The 18,825-nt window shown below is 53.4% G+C and overlaps 2 protein-coding genes across 4 annotated transcripts in view; one reads left to right on the top strand and one right to left on the bottom strand.

The window, feature by feature from the left end:
* Positions 1-2,698: 2,698 nt before the first annotated feature.
* Positions 2,699-4,999, top strand: CHRNA2 (cholinergic receptor nicotinic alpha 2 subunit). The gene is made up of 2 exons (XM_032635692.1): positions 2,699-3,703; positions 4,874-4,999. The coding sequence occupies exons 1-2, from the start codon at positions 2,723-2,725 to the stop codon at positions 4,997-4,999; spliced, it is 1,107 nt and encodes a 368-aa protein (XP_032491583.1). The 5' UTR covers positions 2,699-2,722.
* Positions 5,000-6,795: 1,796 nt separating this feature from the next.
* PTK2B (protein tyrosine kinase 2 beta) overlaps positions 6,796-18,825 on the bottom strand; it is a 139,127-nt gene continuing 127,097 nt past the window's right edge. For 2 of the 3 annotated variants that reach the window (XM_032634857.1, XM_032634856.1), the window contains 9 exons: positions 18,079-18,144; positions 17,315-17,440; positions 12,615-12,761; positions 12,357-12,392; positions 11,964-11,988; positions 10,565-10,611; positions 9,855-9,992; positions 9,516-9,596; positions 6,796-7,867 (listed from right to left, as the gene is read on the bottom strand). In XM_032634857.1, the coding sequence (XP_032490748.1) occupies positions 7,652-7,867; positions 9,516-9,596; positions 9,855-9,992; positions 10,565-10,611; positions 11,964-11,988; positions 12,357-12,392; positions 12,615-12,761; positions 17,315-17,440; positions 18,079-18,144 (882 nt within the window). In that variant the 3' untranslated portion in view covers positions 6,796-7,651. The remainder of the gene's footprint in view (positions 7,868-9,515; positions 9,597-9,854; positions 9,993-10,564; positions 10,612-11,963; positions 11,989-12,356; positions 12,393-12,614; positions 12,762-17,314; positions 17,441-18,078; positions 18,145-18,825) is intronic. The other variant, XM_032634858.1, reaches the window with a different exon arrangement.

Genomic DNA, 18,825 nt, shown 5'->3' with positions numbered 1-18,825 from the left:
TTTTGCAGGATGGCATTATTGTTGGAACAGGTAAGCAGCATCCCAGGGTTACAACTTTGAAGGGATCAAGCATGGGTGTTTTAAAAAGTATTATTTATAGTTGCCCTGTATTCAAAACCAAAGAGGACCAATCTTTGAACATAATGACTAGAAGTTAGTAAAAGGCAGGGGAAACTAAAGAGAGCCCCAGAGGACCAAGTCGGTTTTTTTTTTAATAGAAGATATAAAGAGCTATAATTTCATTCATGTTTGGCATCAGGTAATTCTTCATTTAGAAATGAAGAACTTAAAAGATATTTGGCATGATGTTTGTCTAAAAATATTTTCTGAAGTGGGACTCTAGGGACCACTAGTTCCTGGGGATATGAATAGGTATGAAAAATAGTTCTGTGGTCAAATAATTTTAAATAACATTGTATGTCGTTAAAACCCTTTCTGCACCCCAACCCCAGTCCTTTGGAAAATGTCATTTTAAATGTTGTTAGAACTTGTACAGACCAGAAACCCCTTTAGCCCAGCATTTCCCAATTCATTTGACCCACATTTAGAAAAGCTATTTTTAAACAATAGAATAAAGGGAAACAGATCCACTTCTGAAGTTAGGTGTCTCCAGATAGGTCAGAGGCGGGTGACAGTGATCCCTTTACACTGCCCTGTCCTGGTCAGGCCCAAAGCCCTGTCATCTGAGCCATCTCTGTAAACACACATTCAGCATGAATTACCTGCAAGGTCTAACATTGCCACTGGACTCACGGACCCCTCACCCCGTATCTGCACCCAGGATCCCTCTAGTTTCTGCTTCCTGTGCACCTGGCAGAGAGCAGAAACAAAGTCCTAGCATCAGATAGGACCCAGAGTTTTAGGATTGCCAATAAGGCTTTGTCCAGTGTTACTTGATTATAACAGGAAATTATTTTGATAGGACAAAAGTTCAAACCAAATTCTTGCAGACATTTAAAGAAGGGTATCTCCTCCACCCACTCCACTTCAGGTTAAGAAGACCCGGGGAATTGCTTCTTTCCTTCCTCAAAATGGGGGCACATGTTGCCATCTAGTGGTGCTTCTGTATGATGACAAAAATGCCTTAAAAAATTTTTTTTTTTTAACTTTTGCCCTGATCTGTTTGTAACTCCCTTTCACAGTTCTGGTTTCAAACGTGCCTAACTCTCTATCCTGGAACTACTTCAAGGGAAAGAAGTCTCTCTTCCTGTGTATTCTTTTTTTTTTTTTTTTTTTTTTTTTATTTTTGGTTGCGTTGGGTCTTCGTTGCTGTGCGTGGGCCTTCTCTAGATGCAGTGAGCAGGGACTTCTCACTGCGGTGGTTTCTCTTGTTGGGGAGCACGGGGTCCAGGCACGCAGGCTTCAGTAGTCGTGGCACATGGGCTCAGTAGATGTGGCTCACAGGCTTAGTTGCTCCCTGGCATGTGGGATCTTCCCGGACCAGGGCTTGAACCTGTGTCCCTTGCATTGGCAGGTGGATTCTTAACCACTGCGCCACGAGGGAAGTCCCTCTTCCTGTGTATTCTTCTGGTTCCCCAGTCTTTAGGATTGATCGTGGGAACTGGAAAGGGAGGGAAGGCGGGGGCTAAGAGCTCACTGCGCCACCTCGCAGGGGGAAACCAGACTCAGACCCGAGTGGTCACCGCTGTTCCAGTGTCCCCTGTATCCTCATGGGCCCTTAGATGCCTTAAGGGCCCTCACGACGCCCACTCGGGCCCCGCCCTCACTCACGCCCTGCCCCCAGCTCGGCCCAGCAGCTCCTCCAGTCCATGCACACACTGTAAGTTTTATCCTTTCCCTCCTCTGTTCTTTGTTCTGCGGATACTCTGCTGGTCTGCTCTCCACCCCCAGCTTTCTGCCAAATCCTACCATCCATCAAGGCTTTGCTAAAATGGCAGTGTGCATGGTGACCCTGCTCACGGGAAGCGGGTTCCCCCCAGTAGTTATAATGCTGTTGCCAAACCGCCTGCCTGGCGTTGTAGGTGTTCAGGCCTGCTTCTCAGTTCCTCGTGGTTCCCTAAGGGCAGGCATGAGTCTCCCCGCCACCAACAGCTCCTGCAGAGGCCCCAGTGGGTGCGGCTGGCTCAGAAATGCATGTTGAAGGAAGACGGATGGTGTCTTCCTTCACCAGCAAAGGTGTCAGGTGTCTTCTGAGGAGGGAAGTAAAAACCTCAGGTGTAAATGACATGACCCCCAGCAGAGGGGCTTACTCACCATCTGCAGGGGTGGGGGGTGGAGGAGAGAAAAAATACTCATGTAAACAATCACTTTAAAATGTTAAATGAATACAAACAGGCCATCAAACTACAAATATACCACATGATCACAAAAACGTAAAAATGCTGTATGTGTTATCTAGATGACAATCAGATATACATGAGATATAGATATATCTCATATATGTATAGATATAGATCTATGACATCAAAGCGTTAATAGTGGTTATTTTTAAAATTCTTGGTACTTTCCTATACTCTTAAAAATTCCTACTTTTGTAATTAAAAAATGGTGTCTGAAAGACAACTCAGGTAGCTCTAGATGTCTGTGTGCCGGGGAGTCTTACCTGCACAAATCCCCACAACTTGGCCTGGTCCGGCTGTGTTATTGGGGTCCCCCTGCCGAGTGTTATCTGGGGCAGTCTGGCTTGGGTGCCTGGGGTGCGCAGGGTCCCCCCAACGCCTCTCCTCTCCGCAGTGCAGATGGGGAGTTCGTGGTGACCCACATGACCAAGGCCCACCTCTACGCCTCGGGCACCGTGCACTGGGTACCGCCCGCCATCTACAAGAGCTCCTGCAGCATTGACGTCACTTTCTTCCCCTTCGACCAGCAGAACTGCAAGATGAAGTTCGGCTCCTGGTCGTATGACAAGGCCAAGATCGACCTGGTGCCGATGCAGCAGACGGTAGACCTCAAGGACTACTGGGAGAGCGGCGAGTGGGCCATCGTCAACGCCACGGGCACCTACAACACCAAGAAGTATGACTGCTGTGCCGAGATCTACCCCGACGTCACCTACGACTTTGTCATCCGGCGCCTGCCGCTCTTCTACACCATCAACCTCGTCACCCCCTGCCTGCTCATCTCCTGCCTCACGGTGCTGGTCTTCCACCTGCCCTCCGAGTGCGGCGAGAAGATCACGCTCTGCATCTCCGTGCTGCTCTCGCTCACCGTCTTCATGCTGCTCATCACCGAGATCATCCCGTCCACCTCGCTGGTCATCCCGCTCATCAGCGAGTACCTGCTCTTCACCATGATCTTCGTCACCCTGTCCATCGTCATCACCGTCTTTGTCCTCAACGTGCACCACCGCTCCGCCAGCACCCACAACATGCCCCACTGGGTGCGGGTGGCCTTTCTGGGCTGCGTGTCCCGGTGGCTTCTGATAAGCCGGCCCCTGCCACCCTTGGAGCTCCGCGACCCCCCAGATCTGAAGCTCTGCCCCTCCTACCGCTGGCTGGAGACCAACGTGGATGCGGAGGGGACGGACGAGGAGAAGGAAGGCAGATGGGCACACGCGGGTCACTCGTCCCCCATCACAGGCGTCCCTTACAGCCATGGGGGTCTGCGCCCAGGGGCCTCGGGTCCCAAAGCGGGGACCCAGTTGCCGGAGGGTGGGCCCCTGCTGTCACCTCGCATACAGAAAGCACTGGAGGGCGTGTGCTACATTGCCGACCACCTGCGGGCCGAGGATGCTGACACCTCAGTGAGTGGGGGCTGGGGGAGGGGCCCGTCCCCTGGGTGACTCCACCGGCCTCGTAGGGAGCCATCCCTCCAGGGTGTTAGCTTGGGTCAACCCAGGCTCCTCCATGAGGACCCATCTCCCTTAGTCATGGCCTTGGAGTCTGGAATGAATTGTGGTGGAGAATGTCTAGCTGGCAGCTCTGAAGACGTTTCTTGTGTAGGAGGCAGAACAGCAGTAAGAATGTCCCCGCTCAGCCTAACTGGGAGACACAGGACAGAGCTGGAGGGGGTCTCCCCACGCCATCCTCACACAGGCCATTTCCCACCATTGCCCGTAGGCGGGGTGGGGGGGAACTCATCAGGAGACCCCGAACAATCCAGCCTCCCCCTTTGTCCTGACGGGCCCCTCCTTCTTGTCCTGGCCTCTGGGCATTTTGTGAACTTCACTGTTCACTCACGAACACTGAGGAAGCTTGGATGGGCCTATGGGCTCCCCTCCCCTGCCCCCTGCTGTGTCCTGCATTATTAGGTAAGGAAGCCACTGCCCAGGGTCACAGGATCCTTCTTATCAACTTAGGGAAGGATGAAAGGCCAGGAGTTTATTACTGGGTGGCCTTGCTGAGTAGATAAGACAAATTAATTGTTATCTAATCCAGGAGCAGCTAGGACTCCAGATCCACTTGCCTGGGCTGTAAGCCCCAATTCCACAAAGCCCCTACCCCGCTGCAAACACCACCCAGCCCTTCCCTGGGCCACACCTACCCTCACCTATCCCCCCAGCAGGTGGGTGAGTGGGTCAGGAGGCAACTTGCGGGCACAAAGTCTTCACCATTTTGTAACTTCTGAGCGTTGCGTTTAAATCACTGCAGCCCCCCCCGGGAGGGTCCATGCCCCTGGGTGACTCTAGAACCTTCTGTGTCCCTCCAGCCTCCCTTACCGGCAAGTTGAGAGCCTATGGAAAGGCTCTGGGCTACTATCACAGGGGTGGTATAGGACGGAAATAGCTAGGAGAGGGCTGCTTGAGTCTTGAGATAGCCCTGTTCACCCGCCTCCCTCCCACCCCGCTCCTTAGCTCCCAAGGTCTCAGTGGCGTCACCGCTGTCCCCAGTGCCATTCTTACAGGGGCTGAGCACGGGCGGGACACCTCCCCTTTCCCAAGTCCTCGGTCACTGTGCACCCATCTCCCCTGCAGGTGAAGGAAGACTGGAGGTATGTGGCCATGGTCATCGATAGGATATTCCTCTGGTTGTTTATCCTCGTTTGCTTCCTGGGGACCGTCGGACTCTTTCTCCCTCCGTTCCTAGCTGGAATGATCTGATGCCACATCGCCTGCTTTGGCCCAGATGTGGCATAGCTGACCGTCTTTAACGGCTGCCGCCTCTGCAGTATGCCTTCGGGGTCAACGCCATCCAACTACAGGTGCCTTTCCGTGGCGTCCGGACACGGAAGGCTTCTTGGGATGATTCACTTGGCAGTATTGTACTTTGTGCTGAGAATCTGCCGGGCACGGAGCCCTGTTTGGATGCTGAAGAGCTGGGCCAAAAGGAACTTGCTCTGCAGAAGGTTACGACGTGGTGATGACAACGTGAAGACGTATAAGATGCTCCTGGGATGCAGACTCTGAGGGATGCGGGTGGGGGGAAACCCAGGGGTTGGGGAAGGGCCATGAGAGGAGGCTCAGACCGCAAAGGAGGGGTGCGTAGGGAGAGAGCGCCTCGGGGGCATGGAAGGGCTATGAACAGCATTTGGGATTCAGGAACAGCCCGAAAAGGCAGGGGGGACAGCCAGGCTGAGGTGGGCTTGAGGATGGGGAACAGAGGGAGGAGGTTGGAAGGGGAAGAGAAGGAGGAGGGCCACAAGTGGGGAGGATACAGGTAGCTAGGCCGTCCCATCCACCTGGAAGCTCTTGTGACAGCCCAGACTTCCCCTACCTTTAGCCCCGGCCTTCCCCGTGCAGACCTGCTCAGCCAGCTCCGAGAGGTGTGGCCGCACTGAGAGTCCCCGTCTGCAGGGGCGCTATCTGTCCTTCAATGCGCGTGGACAAACCAGAAGGACACCCCCAGCCATTCCTGACCCAACTCAGACCCGCGGTGCGCTCCCTCCCCCACCCCCCACCCCCACACACAGGACGAGTGGTGGTCAAGCCCCAGGCATCCAGGACTTTTGCTCGGAGGAGCTGAGAGGAATGAGCTGGATGGCTTTGCACCCCGAGATGTTGCAGGACCCCTTCCCTTCCCAGCCTGCCCGCCCTTCTTACCCGAAGCCCCGCGATGTCTTCTGACCGGCTCTGTGCAGCCTGTCTTGCCCCCTGGAATCCCGCAGTCCCTCGCCCCAGCGCCGTCCAGCCTGAGGGCAGAACCTCGGCCCTAACAGATGCGGCACTGGGTCCTCCGGACAGGGTGGGGACTCTGGACGAGCAGCCAAGCGGGGCAAGCACCTAGTTCTCTTTGACCTTCGGAGTCCCCTCCTTCTAAGCTCCACTTGCTCTCCCTGACAGACCCCGGGGGACCCTGCCACGGCGGGCCCAGTCCTCCTGCCTCAGTTCTCTGCAAGACCCCCCCACTCAGAGGCCACTCTGGTTCCTTCTGCTCTGCCGATGCAGCTGCGACCTCCGCCGTCCTCCCCGCTGGCTCTCCTGGAGCAGTGGTGCTCCCAGACTTGACCTCCTGGTGCAGCGATGTTCCCTCTCGTTATTCCGTTTCTCACCCAACTGGCAAGTGAGTCAAGAGATCAAATAAAGCTGAAGGTCTGCTCAGTCAGCTGTGAGACCCCTCCCCAGCACCCCTGGGACCACCGCACCCCCTCAGAGCCCTGGCTATTTGATGGCAGCTGGGAGAGTGCCATTGGCATCCCTGTGTGGCCCCGGAGGGGCTGCCTGGGACCCCACTGGAAAGTCGCCCTTGGCTCAGGTGCGGGGGGCAAAGGCCTGGGGCAAGCGCCTGACCCTGCCGCCCTGGCATCACCCAGAGCCCTGGCATCACCTCGAGCCCTGGGGGGGTTGAGCCCTGGCTTCAGCCTTTGATCTTCGCCCAAAGTAAGCACAATCGATTCCTTCCAGGGCCAAGGCCCGAGGTCATCGTTACCCGTCCCGAAGGTCAAACAAAACAATCAAACCACAAAGCAAATGGTACAATTTTAATTCCTCCACAAGTCAAATAGAAAGAAGGTAAAAGAGTGTTCTGCACAAACACAAGAACGGGAGGGAGGGAGTGGATGAGAAAGGGGGAGAGAAGACAAGTAAGAAAAGAGAAGGAAGGGGCCAGGGAGGGAAGAACGGAAAGGGGGCGAGGAATGCGGGTCCAGTTTGGCCTCGTCTCTCCCCTTCTCCCCTCTTGGCGCGTGGACAACACAGCCTCCTGTGTCCCGACTCCCAGTAGCTTGTCCCTGGACTGTCCCAGGTCTTCCCTCAGGGGCACATACGGCTGTCAGTCCAGACCAAACTCACATTAAATAAATTCCACTATACACTGTACAAGAAAGCCAGGTCCATCCCTCATGGCACCAGCCGCCCGCCTACCCAGAGAGAGCCCCTCCCGGCCCCTCCCTCTGTGCACGGCGTGGGGCGGGGCTCCGTGGGCGGGGGAGGAAAGAGAAGGAAGAGCTTGGTTCTCCAGTCAGCCCGCCCTTCACAGGACGCGTAAAGCCATCGTGGCCGCAAGGGGCCCCAGCGTGGCCCCCTCAGGCCAGGCAGCAGTGGCTGGCGGACAGCAGCCACGCTCCCTCTGAGCCCCCTTTGTCACCCCCTGCCGTCTGCAGCCCTGAGTCACCTCTGTCCAGCTGCGGCCTGAGCAGCACAGTCTGGGGGCGGGGTGGGGAGAGGGGACGTGCAAAATGGCAGGGGAAGGAGGACTCTCCTCGCCTGCCCCCCCCCCCCCGGGGGGACCCATAGGACCGAAGGTCAGGCAGGGGCCGGGGCAGGGAGGGACACGGCGGGCGGGGGCGGAGACGCAGGCGGGAGGCGTTGCCCTCTTCACTCTGCCAGCGGCTGGGCCAGGTTGGCCAGAACCTTGGCCTGGTCCACGGCGTCCAGCAGGTTCTTGGCATCCACAGCCAGCGTGTGGGAGGCGGTGAGCATCTGCCGTTTGCACTCCTCACTCAGGGAGGTCACGGCGTTTTGCTGCGCCAGTCGCATCTTATTGATGAGCTCCGCCAGGTCCTTGTTGAGCAGTTTCTGGGTCCCCTCGATCTGTAGGAAGAGCACACGGGAGGGGCTGGGACCCTGAGGGGCCGCAACGTGCAGGCCGGGAGGATGGGGAAGCCACACGGGAGTCCACCTGGCGCTGGGGGGTGGGTCTGACCCAGGCTTGGGTTGAATCCAAGGCCAGTGCAGGCTGGGGGCCAGGTCGGCAAGAACAGACACTGCAGGCACCCCAGGCCCCAGCCCGCCTACGCCAGCCCCCTCCGATCCAGCCCCAGAGACCCTCCCTTTGTGCCATCATACCCTCGTGCTGGCCCGACGTGGGTGAATGGTCAGGGGTCAAGTGCATTCACTCATTGGTTAACTGTGTACCATCAAATCAAGAGATCAGCGACAGCGGTTTGGGCTGTAGGGTTTTATTTACCACCATATCCCCATGCCTAGTGCACTGCTGAACATATACTTGGCGCTCAAGAGATATTTACCAAGTGAAATGAATGACTGCCACTCTCAAGCCGGACGGGGGCTCCTCTGGGTTCTTGCTGCCACCCAGAGGGGGTGCGGGAAATGCCCAGACCCTCCTGCCCTATGCGTGGTCACAGTGGGGACAGTGGTGGGCTGCAGTGGTCGCCTGTGTCACATTGCTGACCACCGGGAGATGGTGGATGGAAAGCTACAGCCTGGCAGGGGGTGCGGTGTTCTGCTGGAGCCTGTGGTTGGTTTCCAGACAGAAAACCAACACACGTTCAGAGGCACAGCCTCAGTCTCCAGTTCTGCGGTAACGAATTACCACAAACGCTGTGGCTTAAAACAACGCAGGTTCATTCTCTTACAGTTCTGGAGGTCAGAAGTCTGGAATGGGTCCCATGGGGCTAATGTCAAGGTGACGGCTGGGCTGCGTTCCTTCCGCAGGCTCAAGGGGAGAATCTGTTCCCTGCGTTTTGCCGCCTTGAAAGGCTGCTGCCTTCCTTGGCTTGCGGATCCTTCCAGCAGTGGCATCATTCCAACCTCTGCTTCTATCATCAATCTCCTTCTCTGACTCATAAGACCTCTGCTTCCACCTCCCTCTTACAAGGACCCTTGTGACTACATTGGACCCACGTGGATAATCTCAAGATGCTTCACTTAATCCCATCTGCAAAGTCCCTTTTGTCATGTAAGGTCACGTAGTCACAGGTTCTGAGGATGTAGACATCTTAGGGGGGCATCACTCTGCCTACCACTGGGACCATCTCAAGTTAGAGCACCAACACTCCCATTTTGGTTTTCAGTGATTGTTTCTCACTTAAATAGAGAAAATCGATCAAATGATCAATTGAAGAAAGCTTAACGGCTATTTCTGTGACACACTCACCTTGACCTTAGTATGGAGGGTACTAGACAAAGAATCACAGGGGGCGGTAAAAAGAAGGGTGTGTCATCCTTTGCATGTCCTCACGCAATAAGAAGTCATCACAACCATCTGAGACCTAAACTAGGAAATTCGCCCTAGGAAGCCGGCCGGGTCCCCGGGTGCCAACTCGGCCCCCTTGTGGTGCCTTCCCAGATATGCCGTACAGAGCCATCCGCTGGCGGCTCCCAGCAGAGAGGAGGCTGCCCCAGGTGGCCCTTCTGAGTCTCCTGTGTGAAACACAGCTGGGGCAGGTGAAGGGGGCATGTGACAGCTGATGTCACCGACTGGCACAAGGACACTCACCTCTGTCCGCGAAGACGACGGCAAGGACGGCAGGAGGTCGTCCACACTCGCGATGAGCTTCCGCAGCGTCAGGCCCACGTTCTGGGAGAGAAAGGGGCGGGGCGACCGTCAGCTTGGCTTCTTTTGAGAAAGCCACGTCTCCCTGGGGAAGAGCCCTCCTGGGATGGTGCCTGCCTGCCGAGGGTACCTGGGACTAGATTCCCTTTGACCACCTGGCTCTAATGGGGGTCTTCCTGGGAGAGGCACCTAGCCGGCAGCCTGGGATGCTCGGCCCCTCCCCCTTCCTTCCAGGGCTGAGCAGCCCGCCTCCCCAGGCCACGGCTCCGCCCTGCCTCTCACCTTCACCACCACCACGTAGCCCTCGGGGGGCAGCTGGCAGAGCTCATTCTTGAGGTCCAGCACAGCCCGCACCAGCTCCATGACGTTGAGGTACACCAGGTCGTGGGTCCGGTCCAGGTTGGCTGTGGGCTGGATGGACTGTGTGGGTCGGGGGAAGAGAAGCAGAGGGCCCGATGGGAGGGCGGCGAGTCAGGGGCACACAAGCCATTCTTTCCTGGGCAGGCACTGCCCACTCAGGCGTCAGCCCAACTGCTGAAGCCTCTTCTCCGAAATAGTAGCGCCCTGTCCTGGGGGTGCCTCCCTCCCTTCTGCTTCCAGGGCAGTGGTTCTCACATTAGAGTCTGCCGGGGAGTCTTAAAAAAATACTGCTGGCCGGCCTCACACCAGACCAACTGAACCATCCCCTGGGCCTGGGGGCCACGTGGTTTCAGAGCTTGTCAGAGGATTCTAACGGGTAACCAAGGCTGAGAACCGCTGTTCCAGAGTGAAGCAACCAGCATCGGCCCCACAGCCACGTGGGTGCCGGGAGCCAAAGCGCGGCTGGAGAAAGGGAGGCGGGCCACACCCCCTGCTCCTCGGGCTGGACCAGTGAGCTTTCCTCCAGGTCAGGGAGGGGCCCCGGGAGACGGGGCACTGGCCTTCCCTTTGCTTTTTTATGAATTAGCTGTGCGGCCTTAGACAAGGCCAGCTTCAGCAGAGCCAGCACGTACCTGCGCGCCCAGCCTCGGTGGCTTCTCTGGGGGGCCCGTGAACTCCGCTGCAAGGGGGGAGGGGGAGACAATGAGCGCAGGGTGTTCTCAGCACCCCGACCCCTCCCTTCGTACCTGCTGCTAACCCAGCAAAGCCCCTCTCCACTACTACGAGGAGACCCGGGGAAATGAAACCCGAATTCCAGGACGATGGTGGGGAAAATAACCTCTGGCCTCCCTGGTCCTCTGTAGTCAGGGATTTCAAAGACAGAAAAAGCCAAAGTCACGCAGAGATGGAGTGATGGCAGGGGCTGTTCCAGCCTCGGGGCTGCTGCACCCTGGGCCCTGACACCCTGACCTCGACAGTCATGAGGGAGAAGCCCACTCTGCAGGCAGCAGGTGTCCGTGGAGCCCCGCCCAGGTGCAACAGCTGCTGTGCAGATCTGCGAGGCTTCCCTCTTGTCTGCTTTGACCATTCGGGGTGGGTGGGGTCAAGGAAGTGAACTGGTAGAAGCAGCATGCTATTTTCTCCCCACTCTGATGAGCAAAGGCACACACAAGCCCCATGCAGCTGCCTGAAGTAGACGTCAAAAGACCTGGGTCCACTCTCACCTCTGCCACCAGGGAGCTGGGTGCCCCGGGGCAACTTACTGACGGTCCCAGGCCCTTAACTGTCTTCTGTCAAATGGACGGTTCGCTCACAAGGGACCCTGCAGGAGCCAGACTACTGCCTGGGCTCAAATCTGAGCAGATCTGAGCTCTGCTAATCACTGTGGGTAAGTCACTTGACCTTCCTGCGCTTGTTTCACGTCCTTTGTAAAATGGGCATCATAAGAAATTGTACCTGTCATATAGGAAGGACTGCTGTGGGATTAAACGAGTTGACATTTTTCAGCACCTTGGGCCAGTGCTTGTCACCATCACCACAGTCATCAGTCCCCCCACCCCACGGTGAGGAAGAGCCTGGCTCACTGCCAGCTCCACCAGCCAGCCTGCAGCAGAGGGCCTTTAGGCTCCAGGAAAGACCCTGGGGGCTCAGTGGGCCCCACCCTCTTTCTCTCTTCTGTCCCTGGGGCCTGGGGAGGAGCAGTCACCTGGGAGAGATGGGTGGAGCTACTTTAGAGCCTCCAACGGAGTGGGTGGGAGATAGGATCACCAACTCCTCAAAATAAATGCAGCCACCCAGAGAGGTGGGAACAGGCGGCAGACGGAGGGGGATGGGGTGGGGTGGAGGGTGGGAGGTGGTGGATATCAACTCCCAAACCGTGCTTCTCTGCCCACTCTGAGCTCAGACAGGGCAGACGTTTCTTCCAATTGCAAACACACTCCCTTTGCCGCTCTCTGCCCTGGGCAGGGGTGGCGGCTGCTCACAAGATGTCAAGAGGAAACTCCCGCCAAGAGGAAGGGCGCTCGCACTTACTGTAGCCGACCTCCTTCTCTGGGGTCTGGAAGGAAGGAAAGAGAACAGGTCACTGATGCGGCCCTGGGACCACCCACATCCCTCCTTGGCCTGTTCCCCACCCCCAGGGGTCCATTTAGAGGTTTAGAGATCTTAGCTCTAGGAGGACCTGGGGACCTCCTGACCGGAAGTGACCTGGGGGCCCTGTGGCCAAGGAAGGCGGCGCTAAGGGTGCAGCTCAAGTGTGAGCTCAGGGAAGGAGCCTGTGGAGATCAGAGTGAAGGGGAAAGATGTGCTCCTGAGGTGAGAGGCAGAAAGGAAGAGATGGACAGGCCTGGAGCCAGGGTCCCCCCGCTGACTGCCATGCCCTCCCAGGCCTTCCCCCTAAGGCAGAGACCTCTCGCGGTGACTTACCAACGGGGACTTGTCATTCATGTAAACCATGGGGTCCTGCAGAGGAGGAAACCAAAGCAGAGGACTTAGGATTCTAGAACTAAAACCCCCAAGGATGCATGGAGAGCGCTCACTCTAGTCAGCTGGGGAGGCGAAAGGGGACACAAAGTGACACGGTGGCCTGGACATCTCTCCCAGGGGAGCACGGTTATCAGAACGTGCCCAGCAGCACCGCAGGGAATGCGTCCCTTCCCGCCCCGGGGCTCAGCGGCTGCTCACCAGGGATCTCTCCTCCTGCCTCAGCCACTGGTAATCTTCCACCATCTGTTTCTGCTGCTTCTCCTGGAGCTGCCGCATCCTGACCCTCTCGGCCTCCCACAGCTGCTGGGCCTCCTCTCGGCTGCTGGGTCGGATGAAGTCCTCCTCCTGGGAGGACAACAGGGAGACAGGAGAGGACACAGTAAGTCCAGTCCCCACACCCAGGAGGGACAACCCTCCGGAGAGCTTTGCGGGAGCCACACGCCTTGGCCTCACCAGCTGCTTTTTTCTTGTAAAGTTGTCCTTAAATCTGCAGCCATCTATGCAGACAGTTATTTGTGGGTCCGTCAGCCGCAAACACATGCCTGTGTGTCAGTGAAATGCCGAACCCAAGCGCATAGTTTAACAGGCATTGTTTTCAAACGATCACGTGATCTGTCACTACCATTTTATTTTCAAATAACTGGCCTAATAGTATTTTCTCAGTTGGCATTTGTCATGGCTACTGTCACTTAGTACAGTTGGAAATGCAAAGCCAGCCCTCTGGGAAGCCTTGGGACCTTATGGCCACCTAAGACCGCGGTGGCGGGTCTGGAAGCTTCGAGGAACAGTGGTGTGTTTTCCCCCAAAGCTGTCCACAGTGGGGTGGGGCCCGAGAGGAGGAGCGACAGCATGCACCCATCTGATCATGCCTCTTTATTACAACATACTCTTTATTAAGAAAGCAGCTTGGGTTATTTAACCAGAGGTTAAAACAAATGCATGAGCTAAGAGATAAAGTGAAGAACACAATTTAAAGAAATAAGGATCTATAGATAAGCAATAAATGCTTCCTCTCCCTAGCTTTATTTTTTATTTTATTTTTATTTATTTATTTTGCAGTACGCGGGCCTCTCACTGCTGTGGCCTCTCCCGTTGTGGACCACAGGCTCCGGACGCGCAGGCTCAGCGGCCATTGCTCACGGGCCCAGCCGCTCCGCGGCATGTGGGATCTTCCCGGACCAGGGCACGAACCCGCGTCCCCTGCATCGGCAGGCGGACTCTCAACCACCGCGCCACCAGCGAAGCCCTCTCCCTACCTTTATTAATCTAACCCTGTTTTAACTCATTTGTGGGGCTTTGGATCTATTCATAGTTCTACCTGCTATTTCTTAAACACAAGGTGTTGCATGTTTTCCTATTAGTTCTCTTCCCTCAATCTTCCCCAGGGTTCATTTATATAAATATCTGCTCAGTCCCTTTAAACTGGCTTGCATTTTTTCTGCTACACAAGATTACTTGGGTCTCCTGGACATAGGAGTGTTATTGGCATTCTTTAGATTGCATATATCCTGGGGCGGCCTTTGCCAGGGGCATGTGACCTTTCCATGACATTCAGGTTGGCAAGCCACTCAGATCCTTTCCTTTGAACTGGCCAGTTTACATACAAGTCACTTACATAAAATGCTAAAAATTATTCTCACTCTACTTTAGCAAGGCATAGTCTCTGCCAAGCCTCTAAAAAAGATTTTCCCACCAAAGTCTCTAAAACACACTTGAATATAACACACAGTTTGAAAATAGTTACACTGGTATGTTTCTCCTAGGCTTGTTCAGCTACAATTACTGCTCTCAGTTTCTAACAATACTTCTCATCTTAAGTTTATTTTCTTGCTGAAATAGTCTTTGTTCGTTACTCTATTCAGTAACTGTTTATTAAGCAGCTACTATGTGGCAGGGATGGAGCTGGGTGCTGGGAGGGCAGTGATGGTTAAATATGCAGTGTCCCTGTTCTCATGGGTCCAAGTAACCAATAATAGAATGGGGTTTCTCAACCTCAGCACAATTAACATTGGGGCCAGATAATTCACTATCGGGGGGTAAGATTTCCTATACCCTGGAGGATGCTTACAGCAACTCCACCCACTAGACGCCTACAGCACCTCCCCAGTTGTTTAAGAAAAATGTCTCCAGATGTCACCAAATGTCCCCTTGGAGTTGAGAGCTACTGAGTTAGATCTTATTTTAGTAAAACAAATTTCAGAACATAAGAGTAGTTCATAACCATAGAATTGATAAAAATAAATAAGATTTACTTCACAACAGCTGATGCCCCCAAATGAGGGGATTTTAAGGCTGTAAATGTCCTCAGTTAAATGCCAACACCTGCAAACACAATGGCATGTTACCGTAGGCTAGTGACAAATAGTGACAAATAGAAACTAAGTGTCAAACATTCTGAAGATAGAGTTGGGAATCTCCAGGTATAAGAAAAATGTACGGACTGAGAAAGACTAGAGTAAATACCGGTAGAAGGAGTTGCCAGACTCAAGAAAACAGTATGTAGTTTTGTAATTGCCAAAAGAAGATTCCTACCGCTCAAATGTCTAGCATGCGCCAGGCCTGATCACCACCTTACCAAATATTTTAACATGCATCAGTAGATGTGTTCCTATGTCTTCCAGTTGTCTCATAACACTCAAGGAGCAAATTATTATTATTATTATTATTTTGAATTGGACCTCTTCAGGGCTTACTTGTCTGAAGTATACCTCAGGTGTTCTTATCAGGCAATGAATGCTTACATTGCTGGTCATTTTTAAGAGAAATCAGGTCCTTGGGGTGTTTTAAAAAGACTCTGATAAGCTTTGACACCTTTTATAAATTGGCTACACCCCATCCTGCCAGTCTTATTTCTACCTCCACACGCACCTGCCTTGTTTTAGAAAAACAGCTCCTGCACTCATCCTATGGTTTCCCATCACTCAATCTTGGCTCCAACCGATGCTCTGCCTCTTTCATCCCCTGCATCCCAGTATTTTCCCCTCCGAATCTTCCCCATCCACTGACGCCCAGCTGCAGAAAAGAAGCCGGAAAGAGTTGTTTTTCCTTCTGAGCTCCCACTGCACTTTCGCTGTACCTCTATGTGCCACTCACAGCTTTCTGGTTTGCATTTCAGGCAAGTATGCACTTGCCCTGTTCCTTCTGGCTGATGGTAAGCTCACTAAAGGCAGTTCTCCCTTCAGAACCTAGGACAGAGCCCAGCAAAGTGTCCCTTTAAAAAGGTGCTGTTTATTGAATTCTATTATTTTCAACCTCAATTGTGAGGTCTTCAGGAGGGAGATTGCTGCCATCCTGACTTTGGTATGGAATCCCACAGATTCTCAGATGAGTCAGGCAATAGAGTTAGTCGGTAGAAAAATTGTTTTGTGGGAACAGAAATCTCTGACTTTTGTTAAATGCTTTCAAATGCTTTGCAGGGAGCCTATTATACCTTTTCAGCATTCTGCCTGGAAGAGGCTTTCTCGATGTTTCTGATGTATACCATGAAATGGAGTTTATGTTTTTAACTTTTTTTTTTTTTTTTTGCTTATTTTAAGAAATGCGCATTGTGTTATTTTAGGCAGACTTTCCTTGTGGCAAGTACTTCTAAACCCCTGACAGAAAAGGTCTTTTTTTCCTGCCGCACAGTCTGTCTTCACGGAACTGAACAAAGTCCTTACGGTGAGTCAGGGATTAGACAAAGGCAGTGCCATCCCTCAAATGTACAAAATACCTTCTTACTGAAAGGATGCATTTTAAAGCCAATCTCACTAAAGCTCAATTAATTATGAATAAAGAGTCAAGGGCAGGAGAGTGGAGGAATTGAACACTGCCTAAATGATAGTGCGTGCTTAAAAATGCAGTTTTATTATCATTAAGTATATGCTAAGATATAAATTGGTTAAATTAATGTAAAAGAGAAAAATGAGCTAGGTCAGGGAGATATTGATTCCACTAAGATCTCGCTGCCTAGAATTCGAAGTTATCTTAATCATTTCAAAGTTTTACTAAATTAAGAATAACGGCATATAGGATATCTCAACATACTTTCCCACATTTTGTAAATGTATTATAATAGAAATGTAGTTTCCCCTCAATTTTTAGAGTCTTATATGGTGAGCCTGAAATATCATGCATGGTAATGGAGTTAGAGCTAAAATAATAAGGGTTTTAGTCTGTTATGTCACATATCAAGACTCCGTTTAGTAAAATATATCAAGTGTTCATGGCAACTGACCACGGGGACCATTTGCACTGAAGGAGAAGATGGGTGAGGACGAGTTACAAGTGGACAGGCAGAGGTGCTTTTGTTTGTTTGTTTGTTTTAACAAGACAATTAGAAGCTAGTCCACAAAATACTCAGGGCCTCATTGGCAGCTGAAAATAAAGAGGTGACTGGGGAGGGTGTGGCTTAGCCCCACACTAGCCCCCAAGCCCCTTCTCGTACAGCAGCAACTTTTGCAAAGCAGCAGGAATGGCAGCCACAAGGAAGCCTTTCCTTTGACTGAGGAGAGATTGAACAACCACAGCAATCAGACAGGAAGGGCAGAGCAGGGCGGACCTCCAGCATCTTTCACTTTTCCGGCACCATCAGGCTTGATTGCCCTCTTCCCATGAGCTATCACACTATCGCCAGGGCTGAAGGAGGGGGGGCAGATTTTACATCCTTCGCCACAGTACCAGAGTAGGGATGGGGCGGGTCTGGGTCCAGCTGGTGTCCTCAAGAGCAGCACCTGGCTTGGCCCCTTAACTCTGATGTGCTTGCAGAGGAGAGGGAGTCACAGAGCACCTCAGTGGCCTGACTGGTACATGGAGGGCACCTCCTGAGCCCAAGGATGTGCGGTTCCCGGTATCCCAGGTACCTCCCTCTAGCAGTCTCTTCGGTCCTGGCTGGGACCCAGCATGCAGAGCCCTCTTACCCGCATGCTGTGGCGCTTGAAGACATTGTGCCGGTGGAGAGGTGGGGTGTGCAGAGAGTTTACGGGAGATGGATACTCCATAGGGCTGGTGAGCGTGGGCGAGCTGGCACACAGACCCTCAGGGACCTATTCAGGAGAAGCAAAGAAGCACCAGGCACAGGGACAAGGCAAGAAGGTGGATAATTAGCTGCTACAAACACGAGCACAAAGAAACGATACGAGAGCTCCATGGGAGAAACAGGACTCGCTCTCCAGGAGGTAATAAAGAACAAGGTGTGGGCATTTCATTGGCCCCGTTTGGGAGACACGGCGGAGCGACATACACGGCTCTCGGCTAGAAGTCAGCACAGACACGGTGGTCTCTCTTCCATCCAACAGCCCTCCCTGTGACGTGGTGCATACCATGGGTCCATGTGTGTTACTGACCTACTGAGTACGTCTCCTCCTTCAGGACTCTTCAGAAAGGAGTTATATTCCATCATCATGTTACAAATTTGACAGATATGATTAACCCACAGGTATGTGTATATATAATACACACCTTAAAAAAACCCCCACTATTTTAAACATCGCAAAAGGGTATGTTTAAACATCGTAAAGGGTATGTTAATTCTTTTCTGGGTACCCGAGAAGAGCCAATGCAGGCCGTCTCCATTGCCCAAACAGCTGACTACTGCTCCTCTAAGGCACGAGGATGGAATTTCAGGAAGGACCGAGATGAGGAATAGCCCTGAACCGCCCCAGCCCTCTGGTTACATGTTTACCTGGAATTGCAGCTTGGGTGCTAGAAGGTTGGTTTGTGGAGGGGGTCTGTACTTGGGCCGGCTGGGCTGGAGAGAGAACACAGAAATGAGTCAGTCCCTGTCTCTCTCCTTGAGTGAGCACAGCTCACCAAGGGGAATATCAGGTAGGAAACAGGTCGGGCTCGTTCAGGATGAAGAAGATGAGAAACAAAGTTATCATTAAAATCGTATGCGTCCACTAACTGCGCATCTGTTACTACTGAGTGATGGGAGGGTACAAAGAGGCCAGCCTCTCTGCCCTCCTGGGGGCTACCGCTAATTGGAGGGGTTACTGATCTCTGTGTGTAGCCTCCACGGAGGTGGGAGTGCCTGCCAAATTAGCACTCAAGAGCCACAGACATCCAGAGGTAGGTCATGGAAGGCTCAGGCACCCACAGCAGCTTCACGGAGGGGATGAAAACTGAGCTGGGCCTGACAGCAGGCAAGGGGGACAGTGAAAAAGGCCCTGCATCCATAGGGATTTGTTATGGACCGAGTGTCGCCCCTCCCCCCCACTCATATGCTGAAGTCCTAACCCCCAGTGTGAAGGTATTTGGAGATGGGGCCTTTGGGAGGTAATCAGGGTCAGATGATGTAACAAGGGTAGGGCCCCTATGATGGGATTAGTGTCCTAATAACAACAACAACAACAATAATGATAATAATAGACACCAGAGCTCGCTGGCGAGAAGGTGGCCATCTGCCAGCCAGGAAGAGAGCCCTCACCAG

The sequence above is a fragment of the Phocoena sinus genome, chromosome 6, assembly GCF_008692025.1.
Source record: "Phocoena sinus isolate mPhoSin1 chromosome 6, mPhoSin1.pri, whole genome shotgun sequence".
Classification (NCBI taxonomy): domain Eukaryota; kingdom Metazoa; phylum Chordata; class Mammalia; order Artiodactyla; family Phocoenidae; genus Phocoena; species Phocoena sinus.
The sequence above is the reverse complement of the archived record's forward strand: the minus strand, read 5'-3'. Positions and strand labels throughout refer to the sequence as shown.

Coding starts and splice junctions, on each gene's coding strand:
- CHRNA2 (XM_032635692.1), top strand. CDS start 2,723: ATGACCAAGGCCCACCTCTACGCCTCGGGCACCGTGCACTGGGTACCG. Junction 3,704..4,873: donor CCGAGGATGCTGACACCTCA/GTGAGTGGGGGC, acceptor TCTCCCCTGCAG/GTGAAGGAAGACTGGAGGTA.